We start from the raw sequence: 23411 nt of genomic DNA, 5'->3' as shown, positions 1-23411 counted from the left end.
TTAATTATAAATAAATTATCTACACTTAATGTTTAAATGAAATTCCAGATAAAGCTTTATATTTAGAAGAGCGCTGTATCAGTGCATAAATATTTATGCAAAGAGTCTGGATGAGTTGAGGCTGCTTCGGTGCGACGGTGGAGCGGAGCCGGAGCTCTGGGTGGGCTCCTGGGGGGAACAGAGCCCATGGGTGCTGGGAGGGGAGCGGGACAGTTGTGTCCCAAACCCAAATCACCACCCGGGTTTGGAGGGGGGAGGCACTGGGGCACATTGTGCAGTGACATCCCCTGCACGTTCCAAGGTGGGTGATGGAAGTGGCTGCACCATCATCTTCCAGTCTCCAAGTCCACGTCTCGTTGGGAACTGTCAGAGCTGCCCCAGCCCCACACACCCACCTGTTCTTGAAGGTTTCTCCTGCCTTGGAGCTCAGGAAGCATCACTGAGGCCAACTCCATCCCAGCAACAAGGGGTGATCGTTTGAAGCTAAAGGAGGGAGATTCAGGCTGGGTATGAGGAAGGAATTGTTGCCCTGAGGGTGGTGAGAGCCTGGCCCAGGTTCCCAGAGAGGTGGTGGATGAACCATCCCTGGAGACATCCCAGGCCAGGCTGGACGGGGCTCTGAGCACCCTGAGCTGGTGAAGATGTCCCTGTCATGGCAGGGGGGACACTGGGTGAACTTTGAAGGTCCCTTCAACCCAAACCATTCTATGATAACCATTTCCCCACAGAATGAACCCACTTCTCTGTTCCTTCCCAACCCCAGGGACCACCAGCACCTCCCACCCAGCACCACTCACCTTTAAACCCTCAGCCCAGGGTGGGGATGCTCAATGGCCCCACCTGGGCAGAGGTTTTCGGTTCCTCAGCAGCAAGAGGGGACATCAGCTGTGCCGCAGCCTTTTCCACAGCTTCGCCTCAGCTGCTGCAGAAAGTTTTACGGCTCACACACATTTGGCTCAGGCTTAAAAGGAGACATTTTTTATGCTTTAATGGAGCTGGCATGGAAGAGGAAAAGTTTGACAGGCCCATGGCTCAAAACTGTAGAAAAGCAGTAAAAGGGAATAAATAAAAGATGCAGAAGTTCAGATGATGTCTGAGCGGGACAGACCCCCACCAGAGTGTTCCAGACCCCCATCAGAGTGTTCCAGACCCCACCAGAGTGTTCCAGACCCCACCAGAGTGTTCCAGACCCCACCAGTGTCTGCTGGTGCCCCATGGTCCTCATCCAGGACATGAAAAGCATCCCAGCCAGAGCACAGCATCCTGGACACAGAACAGCATCCCAGACATGAAACAGCATCCCAGTGAGGGCAGAGCATCCTGAACACGGAATAACAACCCAGACAACAATAGCATCCCAGTGAGGGCAGAGCATCCCAGACATGGAACAGTGTCCCAGATATGGAACAACATCCCAGTCTGGGCAGAGCATCCCTGATACGGAAGAGCATCCTGGTCAGGGCACAGCATCCCGGACAGGGCAGAGCATCCCAAACATGGAATAGTGTCCCAGATATGGAATAGCATCCCAGTCTGGGCAGAGCATCCCTGATACGGAAGAGCATCCTGGCCAGGGCAGAGCATCCCAGCCAAGGCAGAGCATCCCAGCCATGGAATAGCATCCCAGCCATGGAGTAACATCCCAGCCATGGAACAGCATCCCAGCCATGGAACAGCACCCCAGGCCGGGCACACCATGCACGTGTGACCCATCGGTGAGGGTCGGGCAGCCAAACCCTGGTGCAGTTGGCCAGGAATTGCAGGAGGGTCACCTTTGGTATCACAGCACTGCACAGCTCTCGCTCTGCAATGAGAACGGTATCTCATTTCTTCCTCAATTAGCTCCTGATTATCAGTGTCCCAGGGCCCCTTTCCAGTCTCTGTTTAATGCACCATTAATAATTCATTCCTCAGATAGCAAGAACGCAGCGCGAGGTTAGGGTTTTGTGACTAATAAGTATCAGAGCAACCCTCATCTCCGAGGGACAAACGAAAGGAGCAGAAATTAAAGCAAAAGAATCAAAGATAATATGCTTGGTGGCCTTTAATCAAACACCGGCTAAAGGTTTGGATTACTCAGGTGCAGAACGCACCTCTGCAGGGGGTGGGTGGGAGGCACAGCCCGACCTGACCAAGGGGCTGTAGCATCCCACTGCACATCCCGAGGTTCTGCAGGGCCTCGGGGAGGGTGAATGACTTTGAAAAACTTACAGGAACACGCGTAACGTGCTTTTTTCCCCCCTCCAAAAGTGCTGAGCATCCCAGGCTCCAGCGACAGAAAGTACAAACCAGACCTGCCCAACTGCCCGACTGGAGCATTGGAGCACCCGTGTTACATGCGCTGTCCCTCCTGTGGGCCTGGCAAGTGCCACCTTCTCACATAAAACACACAAAGGACTCCAAAGCCGTGATGCGGAGTGGCGCGTCCCGCACGCGATGGGGAGGAGAAGCAGCTCCTTGTTTCTCCCACCGCCACCACTCCGCTGGGCCCCGTTTTGAGTGATAGGAAAGAAACCACAGGGGGAAAGACAAACAACAATTAAACAAACAAAGGTCAAAATAACCACGGCTCCAGGAGGCGAAGCAGCCGGGTGGGAGAGGGGCAGAGGCAGCACCGGCGCCTTGGCAGCCGCGCGTGGAGTGTGACGGGTTTCTGACAGATCCAATTATAAAGCCGAGCCTCAGCAGAATCGCAGCCCTGCGATTTAGGGCATGAAATTCTTGTTTGGGAATTTTCCGAATATTGTGACTTGCGCCACAGATCCCCGTGATCCCCAGGCTGTGCCGGCACCCACCAAACCACCCATGGGTCTCACCCACAGTCTGGTGCATCCCCTCCCTTCCCAATTTTGGTCGCATCTGGTGAAGGGTCCCTGCAGCCATCACACAGGCGCCACCCAGCAGAGACACCTCCCTGAGCCCCCCAGGATGAGCAGCCCCTGATCTCAGCATCCCCAGCACAGTGCCAGTGGGGACCCACGGGGGACAGAGCCAGCGCTGTCCCCGCAGCGCCCCAGACACGCGCCCCCGGTGCCACCGGCACAGCTGGCATCCCCAGCCACATGCCAGGGAGCTTTTTTAGCCTAAGCAGAATAAAACCACGGCGATTATATTTCATACCTCCCCACTCAGGGCGGGAGGGAAATTGTTTGATGCTAATCCCCTTGTTTAATCCACCGGCAACCTGATGTGCTAACAGTCAAGATTAACTCCCGGCGGGGAATCGTTAGACGTGGGTCGTGGGGACGGCGGAGCAGAGCAAGATGAGGACGTCCCCACCAGGATGTCCCCACGTACTTTGTGGGTTCCCACGCGCTCCCTGCAGCAAAGGAAAGGGGAGGTACGAGCAGCCTGGAGAGGGGGCTTTTGGTTTTCAGGACCGACTTCCTCCACAATGAGAAGCATTCACGGAGCTGGAATTTCCCCTGGTACAGAAAGGGAGGCTCCAGCTGTCCCAGGAAAGGTCACCTCGGGGGCTGACGTGCTCCCAGGCTCTGCAGAGATATTGTGTGACAGCGAGATTTTCAGATGTGCCCAGGAAGCAAAATTCAGTCCCTCATCTTCCCTCACCCACGGTGCCACCAGGCCAGAGCCTCAGAGACAGGATGAAGCACCCCCCCATATCAGAAACCCCACTCTTGGATGCCCATGGCCCAGCCAGGGCATCACTTGGAGAAAGATGCTCAAGGATCCTGCTCCAGCCCCTCCAGCTGTAGACCCGCGCCTGATTTTGAGTCTCAATTTGTCCGACTTTATCTTCAAACTCTCAGTTCTTATCATTCCTCTCTCAGCTAAGTTAGAGAGCCCTTTAATACCTGGCAGTTTTCTCCCTGGGAAGGTACTTGCACACTGTAATCAAGTCACATCTCAGGCTACTTTTCGATAAGCTAAACAGATTGAGCTCTAAGTCTGTGCTAAACACCCAGCCTCGGGAAAGGGCCAATCTGAGGCGCTGCCAAGCACAGCGGAGCTGGGCTTTGTTCAGCTGGTGCATTGAAAGGTGAATTGTTGCCTTCTGATGCACCGATGACAAATGAAATGGGCTGTATAAAAATAAATCGGCGCATCGCCCTCGCTCTGCTCTGTGAGCGCACACAGCTGCTGGAGACACCAGGGAATGGGGAAGGGGGATGTGGGTGCTCCTGGGGCTGTGTCCATCCCCACACCAACCCTGTGAAAGAACAGGTGGAAAACACCTTTTTCGCACTTTTGCCAGCAAAAGTTGCTTAAGCAGCTGTTTGCTGCGGGGCTAATGGTGCCTGTCTCCACTTACAGGCAGGGAGTTATGATGGCCGGGAATGTAAGTGCTTCAGGGAGCTGAGATAAGCAAAGATGCTCTGAGCCACAGGCTTAAATCCAGAGGTTATTGGCAGGGGATGTGTCAGCGCTCAAGAACCAGGCCAGCAGCCCTCTCTGATACCCAGCTATTGACAGTGCAATTGGAGTGATGAAGTGGGGCTTCAGGTTGATTTAATCACAGGATGAGCCTGCCCAGGGCTGCACCAAGGGCCGGGTACAGCTGTCACTCTCCTTGGGGACACGGCCATGCTGTGTCACAGGGAGAAGGGAACAGGGTGGCACAGGGCAGGGTGCAGCACCCTTGGGGAAGCAGAGGGACAGGGCAGCCCCACCACACACAGACCTGGTGAGACACGGACTTTCAGTCTCCCTGAGTCCCTGTGGCTCCAAAATCGGTTTATCAGCACGCTCCAGACCTTATCGACACGGGAGTGACCCGAATGGCTGATCAGAGGGGATCAGCCTCTCCCTGCCTCAGGCTGAGGGATGCAGTGATGGCCAGGATGGATTAATGGGGTTGCACGGATGCACATCCCTGCACCCTCACACGGGCTGGCTTGGCCAGAGGCAGCCTGGGGATTCAGCCACGCGAGGCCAGCTCTGAAGGATGCGGACTCCGAAGGATGCGGACTAAAGGATGCTGGCTCTGAAGGATGCGGACTAAAGGATGCTGGCTCTGAAGGATGCTGGCTCCGAAGGATGCGGACTGAAGGATGCTGGCTCTGAAGGCCGCTGGCCAAGGTCACAGCACCGATCGCTGCAGCTCAGCTGCTCCCTGCCGCCAAGCCCAAGGTGACCGAGCCCCCAGGAAGGAGAAGCCAGGTCGGGGCTGGCATTAAAGCAGAGACGCACAGGGAAGAACAAGCAGAGGCTGGATGCAGCCCCACTTCCAAAACCTGCAGAGTCCCACAGAGCAATGCTTGTCCTGGCCCTGTGCCCCATGGGGCAAGATGCACACCCTCAAAAATGGGCAAGTTTGGGTGAATGTTGCAGAAATTCTGGTTTTGAGCACCAAAGTGGACAACCTGATCTGTCTAGGCTGGTGAGAGGTTGTAGCACCCATTCCTGCAGGCACCCATCAGGTTAACTCACAGCCTGGATTGCCCGAGCGCAAATCAGGGCAATTTGAGCTTATCAAAAAGGATCTGGGGTCCCTGCAGGAGGGAACCTGCCTGGGGAGAGGTAGGAGAGGCCATCCCAGCCCACAGAGAGCTACAAATAACTCAAACGGCCTCGTTACCCACTTTCTGATGAACAGGAGATTGATTTCATGTTTCCCCCGGGGCTAACACCACCTGAAACTGGGCTACACCTCATTACAGCAGAAGCTGTTTGCTGCCTTTAAAGTCAGGCAGGAGTTTGCTCCAAGCACACATCCTTGCTGGAGATAATGGCCCATAGTGAGAAGAGCTGGTGGTACTGGGGGACCGCACTCCCAGGGGTGGCAGCCCAGAGAGGGGCCGAGATTTGGGCAGCCATCACTCTCGGGCATCCAGGTGCCCCTGCCGCCGGTAGCCGGTGGAAAAGCCGCCTCTTGCCCTTCGCGGCAGCTCCTTGTGCCGGTAGGACAGGGCAGGGAGCACGGACAGACCGCGGCCCCCCCGCATCTCCCGGAGCGACCCCCAACCCGCCGAACACCCGCGCTGCTTACCGGCACCGACACGCGTGCTGGGATCCCGCGGGGAAGGGACACGCACGGAGCGGGTGCGACCGCCGCAGCTTCTTCGGCACCCGCCGGGCACCGGCGCAGCATCCTCGGCACCTCCCGGCCGGACCCGCTGCCCCGGGCGTCCCCCGGCTCTCCCCGGGAATCGCCCCGTCCCACGGCCGGGCCGGGCCGGGCCGGGGTTTCCCTCTAGCGACCGGCGGTGGGAGAGCACACGGGGAGGGGAGCGGGATCCGGGGCTGCAGCATCCCGGGCCGGGCGCGGGGAACCGGAGCCCCCGGAACCGAAACCCCCACTCCGAGATCGTGGTCCTGCCGCAAGCCCCGCGGCTCCCTCAGGCTCCTCGGCTGGGAACAGGGGGTTCTATGGCCCAGCATCCCTGGGGCAGCCCCTGCTGAGCCCGCAGAGCCCCGTGGGGACACCCGGAGCTGCGGGGACATAAAAGCCCAGCCACCCTGGATGGTCTGAGGCTCCTTCCATGGGAGGGTTCTACAGAGTGATAAGATGGTTGGGGTTTGAAGAGACCTCTGCAGATCCCCCCAGCCCAACCCCTGCTAACACAAGCTCACCAGAGCAGATGACACAGGGTCACGTCCAGGCGGGTTTGAATGTCTCTGCGCACAGCAAGTGAAACTGCCACCGCTTCCTTCGTTCCCAGTGCATACACACATTCTTTAATGGAGGACCATTGCATTCCCAAAGCAGATTGCCGGCTGCCAGAGAAATGCTGTGCCCATGTGAAATGGCTGGTTCTGACAGGGTCATGGATACAGTCCCCAGCATCCGGCAGCTTTGGGGGGCAGCAGGGGAAGGCAGCATCCCAAAGAGCAGATGCCAGCGAGGAGGAAAGGGTTTTGGTACTTTCCCATCCCAATGTCTCAAATTTTGTGCCCGGGCTCAGCAAAGCCTCCTCCTGCAGTCGCAGGCTCCAGCAAGGGATGCTACAACGGTTCAGTCCAGCAAGGAGAAGAGGAGCGTGGAGGGAGGGTCCCACACCAAGGGTGACGGGAAGGGTCCCACTGTCCCAGGAGATGGCCTGGGAATAGTCGCCTCTGAGCAGAACCCATGCTAGAAGGAGAGGCCGTGGGTGCTGGAGCAGTACTCCACGTAGTCGAACTCCTTGACAGGGAACGTCACAGCGCTCCACTTCTTGTACCTCCTCTTCTCAGCCGGCGTCTCCACCACAAAGTTTTTGACGCAGAGGATGGGCAGCTTCACCTGCCTGTAGATCATCTCCATTCCCCAGTCCTGTGTGGGCAGGGAGGGGACAGTCACGCAGCGTCCCCAGGCTGCAGAGCCACGCACACCTGGGATGGACGCGGCTCCTTGCTCCCAGGGTATGTCCCCATTTGGAGAGAGCTGCCCGTGGCCATGTCCCACAAGCGTGTCACACACACCACCTGTGCTGAGGGGAGGCACAGCTCCATTCCTCAGCCAGGAGCTGGGGCACAGGGCATGGCCGCTCCTGCCCCGGGGCCATTCCCACTCGCCGCACTCACCTGGCTGCACTCACTGCACGAGATGCGGCAGCCGGGCTCCCAGTCCTTGAAAGCCCGTTGGAATTGCATTTTCCCAGAGGAAACTCTGTAATACAGCCTGCAAGGATGGGGCCAAAAGATGCCCTAAGGATGATGGGCCAGGAGACAGACGGTCACGCAGTCCCACAAAGCCCCCCTGACCTGGCTCTGCCCGCTCACCCTTACCAGCACCCAGCTCCTACCCGAAGTTGGGGTTGACGTTAACGTGGTGCATGCCCTCCACGGTGCGGAGGTCACTACCGCGGCACACGGCCGTGCTGCAGTTGACACAGTAGAGGTAAACGGCATCGGGGTCGTGCAGCTGCCGCCTCTCGCTGATCCTGGCCTCCTTCATCAGCCAGCTGGCCACGGCCACTCGCTGCAGCTCCGCGATCTGCAGGGATGGAGGGGAGGACAGGGGCATGGGCAGACATGGCAAGACACAGAATCACAGGCTGGTTGGTGTTGAAGGGACCTCTGGAGATCACCCAGTCCAACCCTGTGCTAAAGCAGGTCGCACGGGGTGGTGCCCAGCGCCCACCTTGAGGCGGTATTCCCGCTCAGGCATGGCTTGCACCGCGCGGATCGCCCTCTCCATCAGCTCCACCAGGTCCTCGTTGAGCAGCTCCCGGGAGACCTCTCTGCTGTTGGCTTTGGCGAGGACCGAGTAGACGCTGTTCTCGGCACGGGCACGGCCCCGGGCCTGCAGCACAAGGGCCAAATGCTGCTGTCAGCAGAGGAGGGACACGGCCAACCTCCCCGTGCCACCCCATGGGGATGGATCCACCCTCCACATCCCGCTAAGGAGATGCTCTGCCAGCAGCTGGGCTCATCCCCAGGATGCAAGAGCCCTTGTGTACCATCCCCATGGCTTTTGGGCATCCCCCCACTACAGGACCTAAGGTAGCAGCCTAAGGGAGCCCAGGCAGCTACCTGCACCATGGCGATCTCGTTGGTCATCAGCCCATAGCGGACCACGATGTTGCACTCAGGGATATCCAGGCCCTCCTCGGCCACGCTGGTGGAGAAGAGCAGGTTGAGGGTTCCCTCTCGGAACTGCTTGATCACATCCTGCTGCTCATTCTGGGAGGAGAGGGGGTGATGCTGAAGCAGCTGCATAGGGCTCTGTGGGTGTTGCGGTGCTGCCAGGGAGACAAAGTTTGCAGAGAGGAGTAGAATCATAGAATCATTTTGGTTGGAAAAGACCCTCAAGATCGAGTCCAACCATTAACCCAACCCTGGCACTAACCCGTGTCTCTACGAACTCAATCTCTGCATCCGCTCACCTGCGTCGTGTGCCGGGTCTGGTTGCTGTAGCCGGCGCCGGTGAGGACGGCAGCCCTGATGTGCGCCCCGCGGAGCGCGGCCGTGTCCTGCAGCCAGCTCAGCAGGCTGTGGGCGCTCTGCCGGGTCTTGGTGAAGACGATGCCACGAGAAGTACCCAAGGGCTGGAAGTGCTCCTGCAAGATCTGCTCCAGCTTGCCCAGCCTGGGATTCTCATAGCGCTGGTCCCTGGCGAACGCCTGCAGGCTCGTCCTGTTCTCTGTGCCGGTGAGTGGGGTATCAGGGGAGGCTCTTGCCCTCCCAAACGCAGCCAGAACCAACCCCTCCATGCTCCCACGTTACCCTCAAACGTGGCGGCGAGGAACCGTTCAGTGGGGTCCTTTGTGTCCCTCTCGGTGGCATAGAACTGCTGGAGGCACTGGAAGGCGTCGACCATCCGCACCGCGTCGTTGATCAGCAAAGCGTCGTTGTACTTGCGCAGGTGCAGCGCGCACACCCGCGTCTTGCGGCAAAACGTCTCCGCCGCTGGCGAGGGACAAGGACACGCCGGGGTCACAGCCTGGCCCCGCGGCTGGTGGCTCTGCCCCATGGCACCACCGCCTCCTCACCTCTCTTCTCCACCTCCACGATGCGCTGCTCGTAAATCTGCGTGCCGAAATCCCGCGGCAGGGCGGGCATCTCCATGTACCGCTGGATCTGCGCCATTACCTTCTTCAACCGCTCACCAAAGGGGTCCTGGGAGCAGAGAGGGGCTCAGGACCCGAGGAACTGGGGACATTGCCCCAGAGAACCTTGGAGGTGCAGCCCGGTGTGCCTGGCCCAGGGTTAGGGGCTGTTTGTACACCAGAACCCAGATGGTTGTGGGATCCCCTTGCACCAAAGCTCTGGACAAAGTGATTCCTCTCCCTAGCCTAAGATAAAGGACGGGGGGACACAGCCCCACGGGTCTCAGGGGTCTTGCCTTCCACCGACCGGCCACCCCTCACCTGCGCTCTCTCCTGGCACAGGTCGTACTGCTTCCTGGGCTGGGGGACGTGGATCTGCAGCTGCTCCACCTCCTCCTGTGCCGATGTGATCTTCTCGGTGTCCAGGTTGGCACAGATCTGAGAAGGTGAGACCCCACATCCAGCCCTCAGCCCAGGGGGATGCAGCACATGGCACCCCAGCGAGTTTGGGGACATCTCCCCCGGGCCACCCAGCTGCCCAGTGCCTGCACACTGGGTTATCAACACCCACCCCAAGGGACACCCCAGGAGAAGCCATGTCAGGGCCACCCACCCCATCTCAGCACAGGACCCACCTGCAAGATGTGCTCTACAGCCCCCTCGAAGGAGGTTGCCCCCCCAGTGCCGGGGGACGCTGTCAGGCCCAGGACCTGCGGCAGGTCCTGCTGCCCGCGGAGCTTGCGCTGGAGGTAATTGAGCATGATTTTGTTGTAGACGGCTTCCTTGTGCGTGTGGTGGCACTCGTCTATCACCAGGAGAGAGAAATCTGCGCCGGGAGGGGAGCGGGGTGAGCTGCACCACGGTGGAGGCTCGGCCGGGACCGTCCCACCCCAACCCAGCCTTGGGGACAGGGGCAGCGGGGGTCCCGCACCCACCCGTCAGCTCCACGTGCGCATCCTCGTCCCCGCTGACCAGCGCGTTCTGCAGGATCTGGGCCGTGCAGATGACGATGTCGCTCCGCTTCACCACGGAGGCAAAGAAGGGCTTCTCGCTGCTGTCCCCGCTGATGGCCGTCACCCTGAAGTCCTTCTGCAGCACATTGAACTCCTTCTTGGCATGTTGCTCCACCAAGTGCACCTGCAGCCCCAAGACCCCGCTCAGCCCAGGACCACCACCCAGGACCACCACCCGGGAGCCTGTGGCCGGCGGGCGCTGGCACCCCATTGCCACCAAGCCAGGGGACTGGGGACGGGTGGCACCTTGTTGACCAGCACGGCCACCCTGCCACCCCGCCGGCTCTCCAGGTGCTGCCGGCAGACGTAGACGGCAGCACGGGTCTTGCCAGCACCCGTGGGCAACCAGATGATGCTGTTGTGGCCACGCAGGGCCGGGGTCACCGCTTCCCGCTGGTACCCCCGCAGCTCCATCCTGCTCCTTGATGCTGTCCGGGCTGTTCACATCAGAAAACGAAACTGGGGGCGGCGCATCCTGTGTTACCGGAGCCCCAGCAAGGGGGGTTCCGCCGGCCGCAGTGCCGGGAGCAGGTGGGCAGTGGAGCTGGGCTGACCCAGGCTGGGGGGAACCAAATGGGGGGCTGAGCCAGGCTGGACCGCGCTGCCCACGCTGCCAACCCCCCCACTGCAGTGCCTGCCTGGCTGCAGCGGCCGGGGAACCCCCCCAGGGAGCCCCAGAGAGAAACCGAAACCAGGCAGCCTGATCCAATGCCCCACAGCCCTTTGGGGAGAAATTGTTCCCAAGATCCAACCTCAACCTCCCCTGGGCAACTTGAGGCCGTTTCCTCTGCTCCTGGCGCTTGTTCCTGGGGAGCAGAGCCCGACCCCCCTGGCTCCAAGCTCCTTTCAGGCAGTTCAGAGATCAGAAGGTCTCCCCTCAGCTCCTGTTCTCCAGCTGAACCCCCCAGGTCCCTCAACCGCTCCCATCACACTTGTGCTCCAGCCCCTCACCAGCTCCGTTCCCTTCTCCCAACTCACTCCAGCACCTCAAGGGCTTTCCTGCAAGTCTTCCCTGTACACACACCCTGAGCACCCCAGGTTGCCACCTGTGGGGTGACACACGGATGCAGCCGCTTCTGCACAAGAACATTTATTTAAAAAATAAAACAACCAAACAATCAACCAAACGAAACAACAGTCAAGTGGGACGGGGCGGCAGGGGCTGCTCCCACCCCCACGAGGTCAGCGAGCCGCAGGGCATCACCAGCGCCCACCCAGCGATGACAGCACGGGGGGCAAGGCAGCAGGGGACCAAGCAAGGGTGGGGGACAATCAATGCGGGGGGGGGATGCTCCCCAGCCCAGCAGCCACCGAGGGGCAGAGGGAAAACAGCCCGCGAGGTGCAAGGACAGGGCAGCAAGGGGGGAGGCGAGCAGGAGCCGAGCCCACACGCAGGGCTGGGCTGGGCTGGGGGCAGACGTGCTCCCAATGGGAGGGAAGAGCTGATAGAGGCAGCTGCGGGGTGCAGAGGCAGAGCCCCCATCCCAGCAGGACCCCAGCCCACGAGCAGCAGCTCTGCCCGCAGGCTGGGGCAGGCAGGGCTGGCCCTGCCGTACATTCAACAAGAGGGGCAGGGGCTGCCTGTGCGCGGGCAGCAGCAGAAAACCAAACCGCCCCGTTGTGGGGAGCCGGGGCAGAAGGCACGGCCCTGGGGAGGGGGGCAGCACCAGTGCTGGGGGGCTCCCGGCCCCCAGGGAGAGGCAGGAACTCAGTGCTGCCCCTGCCCCGGGTAGATCCCAATGAGGTGGCTCCAGCCCCGCTGCTCACACCCCCATAGGAAAGGCAGCCAACAGCTCGGGGATAAAAGCATCAGCATCCCAGCTCCCCCAGGCTGCTCAGCAGCATCAAACCCTCCAAAAACAGCTGCCCACGGAGCAGGGCTGGGGCCCACAGGCTGCCCTGTCCCTCCCACAGGGGTCCGGTGACCAAGGCGAGTCCAGGTCAGCCTCCCCTACTTGTCAATGAGCCCCCCCTCCTTGAGCTTGAAGTAGAAGAACTTCTCCAGGGTGTTGGCACACTTGCAGTAGTCGCTGTCGGGGGGGTTGTACTCGCGGCAGTTGGTGATGATGCGCTGCAGGTCGGCGATGAACAGCTTCTTGGTGACGTAGTAGCGGTTCTTCAGGCGCTCGGTCATGGTCTTCAGGTCTGGGGGGGGGGAAGAGACAAGTTCTCAAGGTCTCTGTGCCCCCCCACCACAGGGATGGACACCAACCAAGAGTTCCGAGTCATCCCTCTCTCTTCTGGAGTGTCCTGGGGCTTCCAGAACCCCAACCATGACTCCCAGCCCCTCCCTCCACCATCCTGCCCCGGGGTTCCGGGCACAACCACCTACCGATGGGGAAGCGGATGATTTCGTAGTAATCTGGCGCCTCCGACTTCTTCACCGGCTCCATGAAGGGCCAAGCGCTGGGGTGGGTCTGGGGAGAGGGTGCGGGGCAGGTTAGAGCAGCCCCTGCCTGCCCCATCACATGGGGGCTCTGCTCCCCATGCGCCTGGGTCACCCCCCTTGTCCCCCCGCGGGCAGAGCCCAGGACAGCCTGTCCCAGGGGACGCAGCTCCGAGGGCGGTTGTGGGGACAGGCACCCCAGAGTGGAGGGTCCCCTCCTGTCTGCACCTTGATCTGGGCCAGGAGGTTCTTCAGGGTGTTGTAGAGCTGGTCTGGGTCCTTCAGCTCTTTTCTGCGGGACAAAAAGCAGCGTCCATCAGTCTGAAGGCAGGCAGACTCTCCCCAGCATCCCAGCGCTCCCACCTCCCCATCACTCAGCACCAGGAGCAAGAAGCAGCCCAAGCCGAGCCCCCTCTGCACAGCACTCACCCCTTCTCCTTCCCCAGCGGTTTCCATCCCGTTTCTCCTAGAAGACAAGCGTGAACATCACATCTTCCCCATGTGCAACAGAGGACAGAGCCCTCGTGCCAGACCGCCCTTCCCGACCAGCATTCAGCCGGACTCACGGATGCCGGGGACGCTCTCGATGGGGATCTGCCGCACGCCCTCCTTGAAGCAGGTCAGGCCAGGGTAGACCTTGCGGATCTGCGCTTGCTTCCTCTCGATCAGCTTCTTGATAATCTGCGGTTGGAAGGGGGTGCTCAGGGCTGCAGGATGCTCCAGGGACCCTTCCCCAGCTCCATTGCCCTTCTCGGAGCTCGCTCCAGCGCCCTGGCAGCACCCATGGGACAAACCTCCTTCTGCTTCTTGATGATGTGGGAGAGCTCGGTGTAGGGGATGCGGGGGTTCAGCTCACACTCCATCAGGGTGGCCCCCTCGTAGTCCTTGATGTACCCCAAGTAGCGGCTCTTGGGGACTTTGATGTCCTTAGAAAAGCCCTAAGAGAGAGAGAGGCAAGTGGGATGGGGCTGGGGGGCAGTGAGACTGAGGGGAGGCCCCCCAAGGGAAGGAGCCTACCTGTTTCTTGAAGTAGCCGATGGCATACTCATCCGCATAGGTGAGGAAGTAGAGGATGTTGTGTTTGATGTGGTACTCCTTCAGGTGGTTCATCAGGTGCGTCCCATAGCCCTGGGGGAGCCGCCATGAGCCAGGGACCCCCCAGGTCAGACAGGACACATGGCCCCCTCCCACCCACGGACACCTGGAAGATGCTGCAGAGCGAGCGGTGCGGCTGGGGCCGGCCAGTGCTGAGTGTATCTGGGTTGTGACACCCCCGTGCTGTCCCGGCGAGACCCATCCTGCCCCCCACCGCCCACCTCCCCGCTCTCACCTTGACTTGCTCGTTGGACGTGACGGCGCAGAAGACAATCTCGGTGAAGCCCTGGGTGGGGAACATGCGGAAGCAGATCCCCCCGATCACCCGGCCGTCCTTGATCAGCGCCAGCGTCTTGTGCTTCCTGCAGGCAGCACGGCCAAGGATGAGACGGGACCCCCCCACACCAGCCCCCTGAGCCCCCTCCAGCCACGCACGGGTCGAAGACGAGGCGAGTGATGTACTCCTTGGGCATGCGGGGCAGCTGGTGCGAGAAGACGTTCTGCAAGCCCACCAGCCACATGAGGATCTTCTTGTTGGATTTCTGCGAGAGCGAGTTGCCGATGACGTGGAACTCGATGATGCCGCGGCGCTCCTCCAGCCGGGCCGTCTCGTCCCGCGCCGCGTTGGCCGACAGCAGGCTGGTCTGGGGAGGGAACGGGGCGGGGGGGGGTTTCATTGATCCCAGCACAGCTCCAGCAGCTCTGCGGGCCCTGGTGAGCACCGGTGTCACCTCAGTGTCCCCCGTCCTGTACCTCGGGGCCCAGCATGGCAGCGGGGTCCGTGATGGTCAGCATGACCTCGTTCACCAGCTCCATGGGGATGTCGCCCATGACACGGATCCGTTTGGCATCTTCCAGGGTCAGGCTCTCGGGCAGCTTCCGCTTCTCCCCTGGGGAGCGGAGCAGAGCGGCACATCCATGGAATCATTTTGGTTGGAAAAGCCCCTCAAAAATGGAGTCCAACCGTTCCCCCACCCCTGTCCCTGCCCCATGTCCTGAGAACCTCATGTCTGTCTGTCCAGCCCTCCAGGGATGGTGACTCCAGCACTGCCCTGGGCAGCCTGTTCCAATGCCCCACAGCCCTTTGGGGAAGAAATTGTTCCCCAGATCCAAACTCAACCTCCCTGGTGCAACTTGAGGCCGTTTCCTCTCGCCCTGGCGCTTGTTCCTTGGAAGAACAGACCAGCACCCTCCATGCTACAGCCTCCTTTTTCAGCACTGGCAGGGGCCAAGGAAGGTCCCAGATTCTCCAGTGCTGGGCTCACGCTGTCCCCACCTGGCAGGGGCTCTGGGGCGCTGGTGTCCATGCTCGCAGCGGAGCTGCTGTTGCTGAGCTTCTTGCTGAAGAGCGGAGTGGTGGGCACAGCGACGGTGCTGACGGCAGCTGGAAGGGACCGACCATGGCCATGAGTGCCAGAAAGGGGCAGCGGCAGCCCGGCCACCGCCACAGCCTCCCCACACCTCAGTCCGTTATCCTGCAGTCCCCGAGATACCTGGACGAGACACCAGCTGGGCACCCTCTGCGGCCGGCACGGTGAAATCAGCCTCCCAGATTGGAGAGTTCTCGCCGTAAATCTCCTCCTCCAGCATGGACAGGAACCTGGCGGGGAGCGGCACGTCGGTCGGTGAGGGGGAACCAGGCAGGCACAGCCCCAGAGCTCCGTGTGCCACAGGAGAGGGGAAAGAAGGGGACGATGGAGGAGGAGGAGGAGGAGAAGGGGACGATAGAGGAGGAGAAAAAAGGAGAGGGGAGCATCCCCAGCCACCCCTGCATGGGGCACCTACTTGGGGAAGTGGGTAAGGATCAGCGTCCGCTTCTCCGGCACCAGCTTGTCCTTCTCCACCCGGAACTTCTCCAGCAGCTGCCGGCGGGTGACCGTGAAGATGGACTTGAGGAGGCTGCGCCCGAAGACGTGGGTGGTCTCGTAGCGGGGGAGGCTGTCACAGCTCTGCGGCACGTGGCAGTAGCACAGCCACCTAGGAGACAGGGACATGCTGGGACCAGTGACCCCAGAGCATCCGCATCCCTCCTGGGACAACAATGCTGGAGGCAGGGATGAGGAGAGCAGGGGGCTGGGGGGTCACAGCTGACATTATTTGCGGTTGGAAGGGACCTCTGGAGATCACCGAAGACCCCAGGAGTCAGGGTCATCCCCACACAGGGCTGGGAGGAGCGGGCAGACCCCCAGGCTGGCTCAGACCCCCTCCCGCCCTCACCTGGTGTAGTTGACCTTGTAGGTGGCCACATCGTCGTTCTGCGAGCGCTGCCGGAACTGGGACGGTGTCTCCAGCTTCCAGTAGTTGAGGCAGAGCAGGAACATCTTGGAGAGCTCGTACATCGTCTGCCGCTCCTTGGGCGGCAAGTGGCTGAACTTGTACTGGACAAAGTTCAGGACTCCCTGGGGAGAGGAGGGGGCTGTGGAGGGGCTGCACGGGGAGGGGGCCGTGCCAGAGCAGCAAAGCACGGGACAAGTTATTCGTGCAATGCGTGAGCACGACGGCAGCCTCACCTGCTCGATGTTCGGTTTCTCGAAGGGGGGGCTCCCCAGGGACCCCTCCACCACAGGCTGGCTCATCTGCAGGATGCATTTCCGCAGCAGCTGCCAAGACACCATCAGACATGGTCACCGAGGTCCCAAAATCATGCACACCATGAACGGGGGAGCAGCAGGACATTGCTGCACCAATTCCTGCAGAGCACAAGCAGCAGGACAGCCCCAGCAAAGCCGAGGGAGCCTGCACAAGCCCCCCCATGAGCAGGGCAGCAAGACATGCCCAGCCTTAAACACACCTTGAACAGGTAGAAATACACCTGCTTGGTGTCCGTGTCCTCCTCCTTGTGCACCGACATGAAGAGGTTCTCCACGTCCACCACCATGCCCAGCAGCCGGTTGATCTCCTCCTCCGAGACGTTCTCCAGGTGGGACACATGGTCCGCTGTGGTGGTGAGAAGATCACAGTGAGATTGGGGGGGTCAGCACCGCTCCCCCTCCCCGGGGGCATCCCGGGCGCCCCGTGGGGTTTACCCAGCGCGTGGCCGCAGCTCCGGCAGGGCTCGCTCAGGTTGGTCACCGGCTGCTGCAGGTCCATGCGGGGGGCGGTGGGAGGGTTGGGGTTCTTCCAGCCATTGCATTTACAGGCATCGTTGGCCTGGGACAGGTATCAGGAGAGGCCGTCACACAGCGGCCCATGTGCTGCTTCGTGCCAAGGCTGCCGCCTTCTCCAGCCAAACAGCTCCCCACTCCTAAAGTCTCCTTCACCCATCCCTGTTCACCCACTCCAGATTTCCTCAGCTCCCACCCTGCATGACCCAGCACCCCAACACTCTCTCATATTTCTCCTGTGCTCAGCCCCAGGATCCTGCAGCCCCTGCCCATGGATGTTCTTGCATCTCCCTTGCACAGCTCAGCACCTTCCTCCTGCATCCCCCAACCATGCCTCAGCACCTCCTTCCTGCACCCCATACACGGCCCAGCACCCCTCTCCTGCATCCCCCAGCCATGCATCCCCCTCCATCACACCCTGTAGAGCTCAGCCACCCACTCCTGCACCCCCCTGCCCATGCACATCATTGCACCACCCTCCCACATCCACCTCCTGCATCTCCTGCCCATGCACCCCCTTGCACCCTCTCCTGCACCCCCTGTCTAACTCAGCACCCCCCTCCTGCAACTTCCTGCCCATACTCGCCCCTGCACCACCTACGTGCTGCTCCTGCATCTCCTGCCCATGCTCCCGCTCTCCTGCACCCCCTGCACAGCTCAGCAACCCCCACCTCCTGCAACCCCTGCAACCTCCTGCCCAAGCAAGTCCCTGCACCTCCTACATGCTGCTCCTGCATCTCCTGCCTATGCTCCCCCTCTTCTGCACCTCCTGCCCAGCTCAGCATCCCCCTCCTATGCACGTCCTTGCACCCCCCACCCATGCACGACCTTGCACCCTCGCTCCTGCACCCCCACCCATGCACGACCTTGCACCCACGCTCCTGCACCCCCACCCATGCACGTCCTTGCACCCCCCTCGCCGGTTCTACCCGGTGCCGCTCCAGCCCACCTTGCAGGCCGAGAAGACCCCCAGTTTCTCCAGCTTCTTCCCGCGGGGGAACCCCCGCACCTGCGCCTTGCGCTGACTCGCCCGTTGCTGCTGGCTCAACCCGGGCCTCGCCGGATCGCTGGACCCCGTTCCTCCTCCCGTCGCCGCCGCCGTCCCGCTCCCAGCTCCGCCGCTCCCCGCCACCGCTCCCGGACCCGGCGGGGGCCGCCCGGGCTGCGCGGCCTCCGGCTCCGCCATGCCGGGCTCGGCGTGCGCTCCGCGCTCACTGCGCCTGCGCGCCGGGAACGCCGGGATCGGTAGTTCGTTGGGGAGGGGTGGCCAGATCCGGTGGCCCCGGGGCCGGCGCACGTCGCCCGCAGACCCGGGCGGGAGCGGAGCTCCCGCCCGGGGCTGCGGGCGGCGTGCACCGGCCGGGGAGAGTCGAGGTCCAGGCCCGACGGGCATCGACAACACCGGTCCCGGTGGCGCGGAGCCATCACTGCCCGCATGAGCTGCCCCTCCGGTAACCGGTACCGTGCCCGGTTCGGCGGCGCTGGGCGCTGCAGGGCGCGCTCAGTGCCCCTCATAATCTTCCAAATATAGAGAGCGGCCCCGCCTTCTCCGCCATATATGGAGTGCGGCCCCGCCTTCTCCACCAAATATGGGGTGAGGCCCCGCCCCACCGCCTCATTGTAATAAGAGGTGTGGTCATACCGTCGCGCCACGCCTCCTCTGCCTAATATGGAGTGTAGCTCCGCCTATCAGGTTGTTTAAATAAGGTGAGCCCTCCCCTTCTTCCCATTTATGGGAGGCCACGCCCATTTGGCGGTGGAGGGGCGTGGCTTGGCCGCACGCCGCGTCGCGAAGGAGCAGGGAGCGCCTGGAAGTTGCCAGCAATGGAGCGGGACGGGGGGGCACGGAACGAGTGATGCCGGGGCGGGCAGGGCACGGGGGATGCTGGCACTGGCAGGTACCCCACGGGAGTGTTCCAGAACCATCCCGAAGATGCGGTTCGGCTGCCCAAAGGCTGCCTGGGGGGGATGCTCAGCACCGTGTGGAGTCCCTCCACCAACCTTCCCCCCGCTCCATCGAGGCAGAGCTAGGGAGAGGTGCCAGGGACATGCCCTGTGCCAGCACAGCCCAGCTCCCCAGGCTGCCATCCCACCGCACAGGCACAGCCGGGAGCCTTGCAAAGCACGGAAGCCACGCAAATAAAAGTCAATAATATTTATTACATATCAAAAAAGCTACATGTTTTGGGCAGAGCCCCCCCAACCAGACCGTCACGCAGTCCCCATCACAGTCCCGCTCTGCGACCAGCAGCTGCCCCAGTAGCCAGGCTCAGCCCGGCCCTGCGCTGCCCCCCATCACGCCTTGGCACGCTCGGCTCCGTCGTCGGTGCTGGTTGCCAGCTGTGCCACCGCTGGCTCCATCTGGATGGGCACGTTCCTCTCGGGGGCGGCCGGCAGGGCCAGCTTGGGGGCCTCGATGCGGAGCTGCCCTTCCTTGGACAGGGAGCAGCTCAGCGCCTCGGCGTCCACCTCCTCGGGGACGTCCCACTCCCGCTTCAGCACCTCGTACTTGTAGGAGAAGGAGCCCTTGTCATCCGTGCTCTGTGTCTCCTTCTGCCCCACCAGCACCACCTTCCTGCCCACCACCTTCACCGACAGCTGCTCGGGCGCAAAGTCCTTCACGTCCTGGCAGACGGAGAAGCCGTCCCCGGAGCCTTGGGTCAGGGCTGCGCTGGTGCTCGGGGCTCGCTCCGCGGTGATGCCGATCCGGCTGGGGCTGCTCCCACTGCTTAGAAGCTGCTCGAAGCTGCTCATGAACTCCCGAGCCCTCTCCATCTCCAGTCGCAACTCTCTCTCCAGCTCGGCGAAGAGGGTGCCTGGATGCGGCCAAAGGGTGCGGACGGGTCCCAGCCACGGGAAGAGCGAGCTGGATGCGGGCGGCATGAAGTGCAGGCGGCAAAGCATCTCTGCTCCCGGTGTGCGCTCCCGGTGTGCGCTGCGGTTCGGCTCCGTGCAGGGGCTGGAGCGGTTCTGGGCTGGTGCTGGGGAGCGGCGGGTTTTATCCTCTCCTGCCCAGGGGTGTGCCCCTTCCAGAACACTCTCTCCCCACGCACTCTCCCAGAGCCATCGCCTATTTTTGAGAGGCTGATTATCCGTCAGCTGAAATAGCAGCGCCTGTTTCTGGAGACGAGTCACACGCCACAAATAGGGAGCTGCAGTCACCGCCGGGAGCTCGGGTTTCTGCAGAGCCGCCGCGGCGCAGCGGCACCCACGGGACCACCGGCCGGGGGGCGAGTAAAGCCCTTCCCGTGGCCCCCACGCTGGGGTCCCCGCAGAGCACAGGTTGCGCTGTGCCAGGAGCTCGTGACTGCACCCAACACAGGGACAGTCCCCTCCCAAAGCAACGTGTCCCTACGTCACCCGCTGCCAGGCGCCTCTCGCACTTTCTAGGGGCCTCCCGTTCCCAGAGGATGCTTTATGTTCTGTCCCAGCACCCCACCTGTGCATCCCACCCATGGATGGGCTTCTGCTCTCACCTGGGAGCAGCTGAGGCTCCTGGAAAGGTGGGGGGGGCAGAGGGGCTCTCCTGCCTGCAAATGGGGGGGGACAGGCCACAGGTGAGGGGGCAAAGGTTCGAAGGAGAGAAGCCCAACCCAGCTCCCTGAATGGGAAACAGTCCAGAGATTTTTGGCAGGGGCGGCTCAGGATTCCCGTTCAGAGGCTGAGGTGATGCTGCTAATTATAAGCCGGGAGAGCGGAGCCGCAAGACTCAGGATAAAGGTATGTTGGGCAAAACCTGCGAGGTGCCTCCGCTCGGGGATGAGTAACAAGAATTAGCTGGAACGGGCTGGAAAGAGCCGAGCGCTTCTCCACGGGGGTGACGCGATGGGCGGGACGAGGCCACTCCTCCCCGCGCAGGGAATAAAAGCTGCGGGCGGCAGAGCTGGGGCATCGCGCTCTCAGCTCAGCGGAGAGGTGACAGCGACACCAGCGACACCAGCAGCAGCGACACCAGCAGCAGCGACAGCAGCAGCAGCGACAGCAGCAGCAGCGACAGCAGCCGCGATGCTTTGCCGGATGCATCTCGCCCCGTTCGCCTCCAGCTCCCTGGCCAGCCGCCTGGGCACCGTGAGGACCCTCTGGCCGCACGCAGAGACCATCTTCACCGAGCTGCAGCAGGAGATGGAGAAGGCTCGGGAGTTCATGAGCAGCTTCGAGCAGCTCCTGACCAGCCACGGAGCCACCACCGCTATGGAGCGAGCCCCGAGCACCAGCACCGCGCTGGCCCAGAGCACCGGGGACGGCTTCTCCGTCTGCCAGGACGTGAAGAACTTCGCTCCCGAGCAGCTGTCGGTGAAGGTGGTGGGCAGGAAGGTGGTGCTGGTGGGGCAGAAGGAGATGCAGAACACGGATGAGAAGGGCTGCTTCTCCTACAAGTACGAGGTGCTGAAGCGGGAGTGGGACGTGCCCGAGGACGTGGATGTGGAGGCGCTGAGCTGCTCCCTGTCCAAGGAGGGGCAGCTCCTCATTGAGGCCCCCAAGCTGGCCCTGACGGCCAGCGGGGAGAGGAACGTGCCCATCCAGGTCAGCCCTGCAGCACCACAGCCCGGACCAGCCCCTGAGAACGGAGCCACCAGCAAAGCCCAGGCGTAATGGGAGCAGAAGCTACGGCTGCGGCAGGACCAGAGCGGAGAGCAGCGAATCTCGGCTTTTAGCCCAGACAAGCTCCACCAGCAATTATATCTCTTTTTTCACTATACTGGAATGTTTTTGTATCCAATAAAAATACTTTTGCATAGAACCTGTTTGTGCTCTCCTTGTGTTGATTGATAGGGAGGCTTGGCCCTGGTCTCAGCTGGTTAAGCCGGAGGATCTGGATGTGCAGAGAGGGGAAAAAAACCTCTCTTGGTGCCTCAGGGCAGCACAAAATGGGCCTGACAGTGGACCCAGAGTGGGGAGGGATCTGCAGGCACTGTGATGCTGGGGGGAGGCAGGAAGGTTTCAAGGGGGAGGATCAGCCCCACTCACCTGCACCAGGGCAGGGGCAGCTCTCCTGGGGAGCTCCATCAGCCCCTCATGCACTGCCCGCATCTGCACCAGCCCCACAGCCCCTCCCTGGGTGATGGAAAAAACCACAGCAAACAGCCTGGCTGGGTGCTGGTGCCCCTGTTGTAGCCACACTTGGGGTGTCCTGCAGCCCCTTTCCAAGCTGTGTGGGAGCCGAGAGCCCAGCGGGCGGAGGGTGAAGCCCGACTCCAGACGGTGTTTAAGCAGCGCAGGCAGGCAGGCTCAGGCTCAGGCCCGGGCAGGCAGCAGGCATGCAGCAGGTACACAGACAGGCACACCTGTGCAGAGTGCTCTGCAGCTCAGACAGCCCTTCCCCACCCGGCAGTGAGGGGGGTTTGCTCTGCTGCACCCTCCGCAGCCAGCGACAGCCCCCAGCCCCACACCGAGCGTCTCAGAGAGGCTCCAGCCTGGCACCGAATCCTTTAGAGGGTCCTCAACCCAGCACTAAGTCCCACAGAGGGTCCCCAGTCCAATTCCAAATCCCACAGAGGGTCCCAAACCTGGTACCAAATCCATTAGAGGCTCCCCAATCCAGTACCAAGTCCCTTAAATGGCCCCTGGTCTGATTCCAAGTTCCTTAGAGAGTCCCCCACCCAGCACCGAATCCTATAGAGGGTCCCTAGTCCGATTCAGAGTCCCTTAGAGGGTGTTGGGTTGGGGACCCTCTAAGGGATTTGGAATTGGACTGAGGACCGAGTCCTACAGAGGGTCCCAAGTCCAATTCGGAGTCCCTTAGAGCATCCCCAACCCGGTACTGGGTCCCTCCCAGCTCAGCAGCAGGTGCTGAGGCAGCAGCCAGACCCCCTGCAGCAATCGCAACCCCCCCACAACGGGATGAGATCCAGAGCGTTACTGGGACAATGAGACTCAAGTCACCTCCCCCAGCTGGGCAGCAGGACCCTCGGTGACCAGAGAAGCTTCTGCACCTCATTCGTGGTGACCACAAGCAGATCCAACCAGGCTATAACATGGGGGCCCCACCTGAGACCCCACATCCATCTCCAACCGGTTCATCAAACCTGTGGTTTGACTGTTGCCAGAGCACTGAAAAATTCATAAATCCCCATTTATAGTCGACTTTCTGCTAAACAGTTCTGGTTATTCTGTTTGGAGAGCATCTCTTCCCTAAATTGCTTCCCGGGGTGCCTCTGTGAGACATCCCTTAGGAAATCGGAGATGGAGCCCCAGAATCCTCAGAGGAGCCAGAAACGAGCCCTGTGAACCTGGAACCACAGAAACCAGCAGATGGCAACAGCACCTCGCATTCACAGGATCGCTGGGACTGGGGAAGCCCTTTTGCAACAGCAGCACCAGTCTGTCCCACAGGGGAAGCGATGAGACCTCGGGAGTCCCACAGAGGCCCCGAGTCCCTCAA

At 61.4% G+C, this 23411-nt stretch overlaps 4 protein-coding genes across 4 annotated transcripts; 1 reads left to right on the top strand and 3 right to left on the bottom strand.

The window, feature by feature from the left end:
* Positions 1-6612: 6612 nt before the first annotated feature.
* On the bottom strand, positions 6613-11514 carry DHX58 (DExH-box helicase 58). Its single transcript, XM_065856223.2, has 12 exons — positions 10691-11514; positions 10367-10568; positions 10067-10257; positions 9753-9869; positions 9375-9501; positions 9109-9291; positions 8769-9025; positions 8416-8565; positions 8024-8185; positions 7686-7876; positions 7465-7561; positions 6613-7213 (listed from the first exon to the last, which is right to left on the bottom strand). The coding sequence occupies exons 1-12, from the start codon at positions 10856-10858 to the stop codon at positions 7034-7036; spliced, it is 2025 nt and encodes a 674-aa protein (XP_065712295.2). The 5' UTR covers positions 10859-11514; the 3' UTR covers positions 6613-7033.
* A 751-nt stretch (positions 11515-12265) lies between these two features.
* On the bottom strand, positions 12266-18569 carry KAT2A (lysine acetyltransferase 2A). The gene is made up of 18 exons (XM_065856403.2): positions 17979-18569; positions 16952-17075; positions 16717-16862; positions 16436-16525; positions 16143-16324; positions 15711-15902; positions 15419-15525; positions 15202-15309; positions 14679-14815; positions 14361-14569; positions 14161-14287; positions 13848-13958; positions 13625-13768; positions 13397-13511; positions 13260-13296; positions 13059-13122; positions 12777-12861; positions 12266-12589 (listed from the first exon to the last, which is right to left on the bottom strand). The coding sequence occupies exons 1-18, from the start codon at positions 18420-18422 to the stop codon at positions 12396-12398; spliced, it is 2616 nt and encodes an 871-aa protein (XP_065712475.2). The 5' UTR covers positions 18423-18569; the 3' UTR covers positions 12266-12395.
* Positions 18570-19169: 600 nt separating this feature from the next.
* LOC136112039 (heat shock protein 30C-like) lies at positions 19170-20038 on the bottom strand. The gene has a single exon (XM_065856529.2). It carries the CDS (start codon positions 19931-19933, stop codon positions 19325-19327), a length of 609 nt encoding a protein of 202 aa, XP_065712601.2. The 5' UTR covers positions 19934-20038; the 3' UTR covers positions 19170-19324.
* Positions 20039-20950: 912 nt separating this feature from the next.
* Positions 20951-21770, top strand: LOC136112036 (heat shock protein beta-11-like). Its single transcript, XM_065856527.2, has one exon. The coding sequence runs from the start codon at positions 21035-21037 to the stop codon at positions 21620-21622; it is 588 nt and encodes a 195-aa protein (XP_065712599.2). The 5' UTR covers positions 20951-21034; the 3' UTR covers positions 21623-21770.
* The last annotated feature ends 1641 nt before the right edge of the window (positions 21771-23411 follow it).

Source organism: Patagioenas fasciata, chromosome 22, assembly GCF_037038585.1.
Source record: "Patagioenas fasciata isolate bPatFas1 chromosome 22, bPatFas1.hap1, whole genome shotgun sequence".
In the NCBI taxonomy this organism is placed as follows: domain Eukaryota; kingdom Metazoa; phylum Chordata; class Aves; order Columbiformes; family Columbidae; genus Patagioenas; species Patagioenas fasciata.
Note: the sequence above shows the minus strand (reverse complement) of the source record. Positions and strands in the feature narration are given on the sequence as shown.

Coding starts and splice junctions, on each gene's coding strand:
- DHX58 (XM_065856223.2), bottom strand. CDS start 10,858: ATGGAGCTGCGGGGGTACCAGCGGGAAGCGGTGACCCCGGCCCTGCGT. Junction 10,258..10,366: donor TGCGCACGTGGAGCTGACGG/GTGGGTGCGGGA, acceptor CTCCCGGCGCAG/ATTTCTCTCTCCTGGTGATA. Junction 8,186..8,415: donor ACGAGATCGCCATGGTGCAG/GTAGCTGCCTGG, acceptor CTTGTGCTGCAG/GCCCGGGGCCGTGCCCGTGC.
- KAT2A (XM_065856403.2), bottom strand. CDS start 18,422: ATGCCCGTCGGGCCTGGACCTCGACTCTCCCCGGCCGGTGCACGCCGC. Junction 14,570..14,678: donor CTGCCATGCTGGGCCCCGAG/GTACAGGACGGG, acceptor TTCCCTCCCCAG/ACCAGCCTGCTGTCGGCCAA. Junction 13,297..13,396: donor CGAGAGCGTCCCCGGCATCC/GTGAGTCCGGCT, acceptor CTTGTCTTCTAG/GAGAAACGGGATGGAAACCG.
- LOC136112039 (XM_065856529.2), bottom strand. CDS start 19,933: ATGCTTTGCCGCCTGCACTTCATGCCGCCCGCATCCAGCTCGCTCTTC.
- LOC136112036 (XM_065856527.2), top strand. CDS start 21,035: ATGCTTTGCCGGATGCATCTCGCCCCGTTCGCCTCCAGCTCCCTGGCC.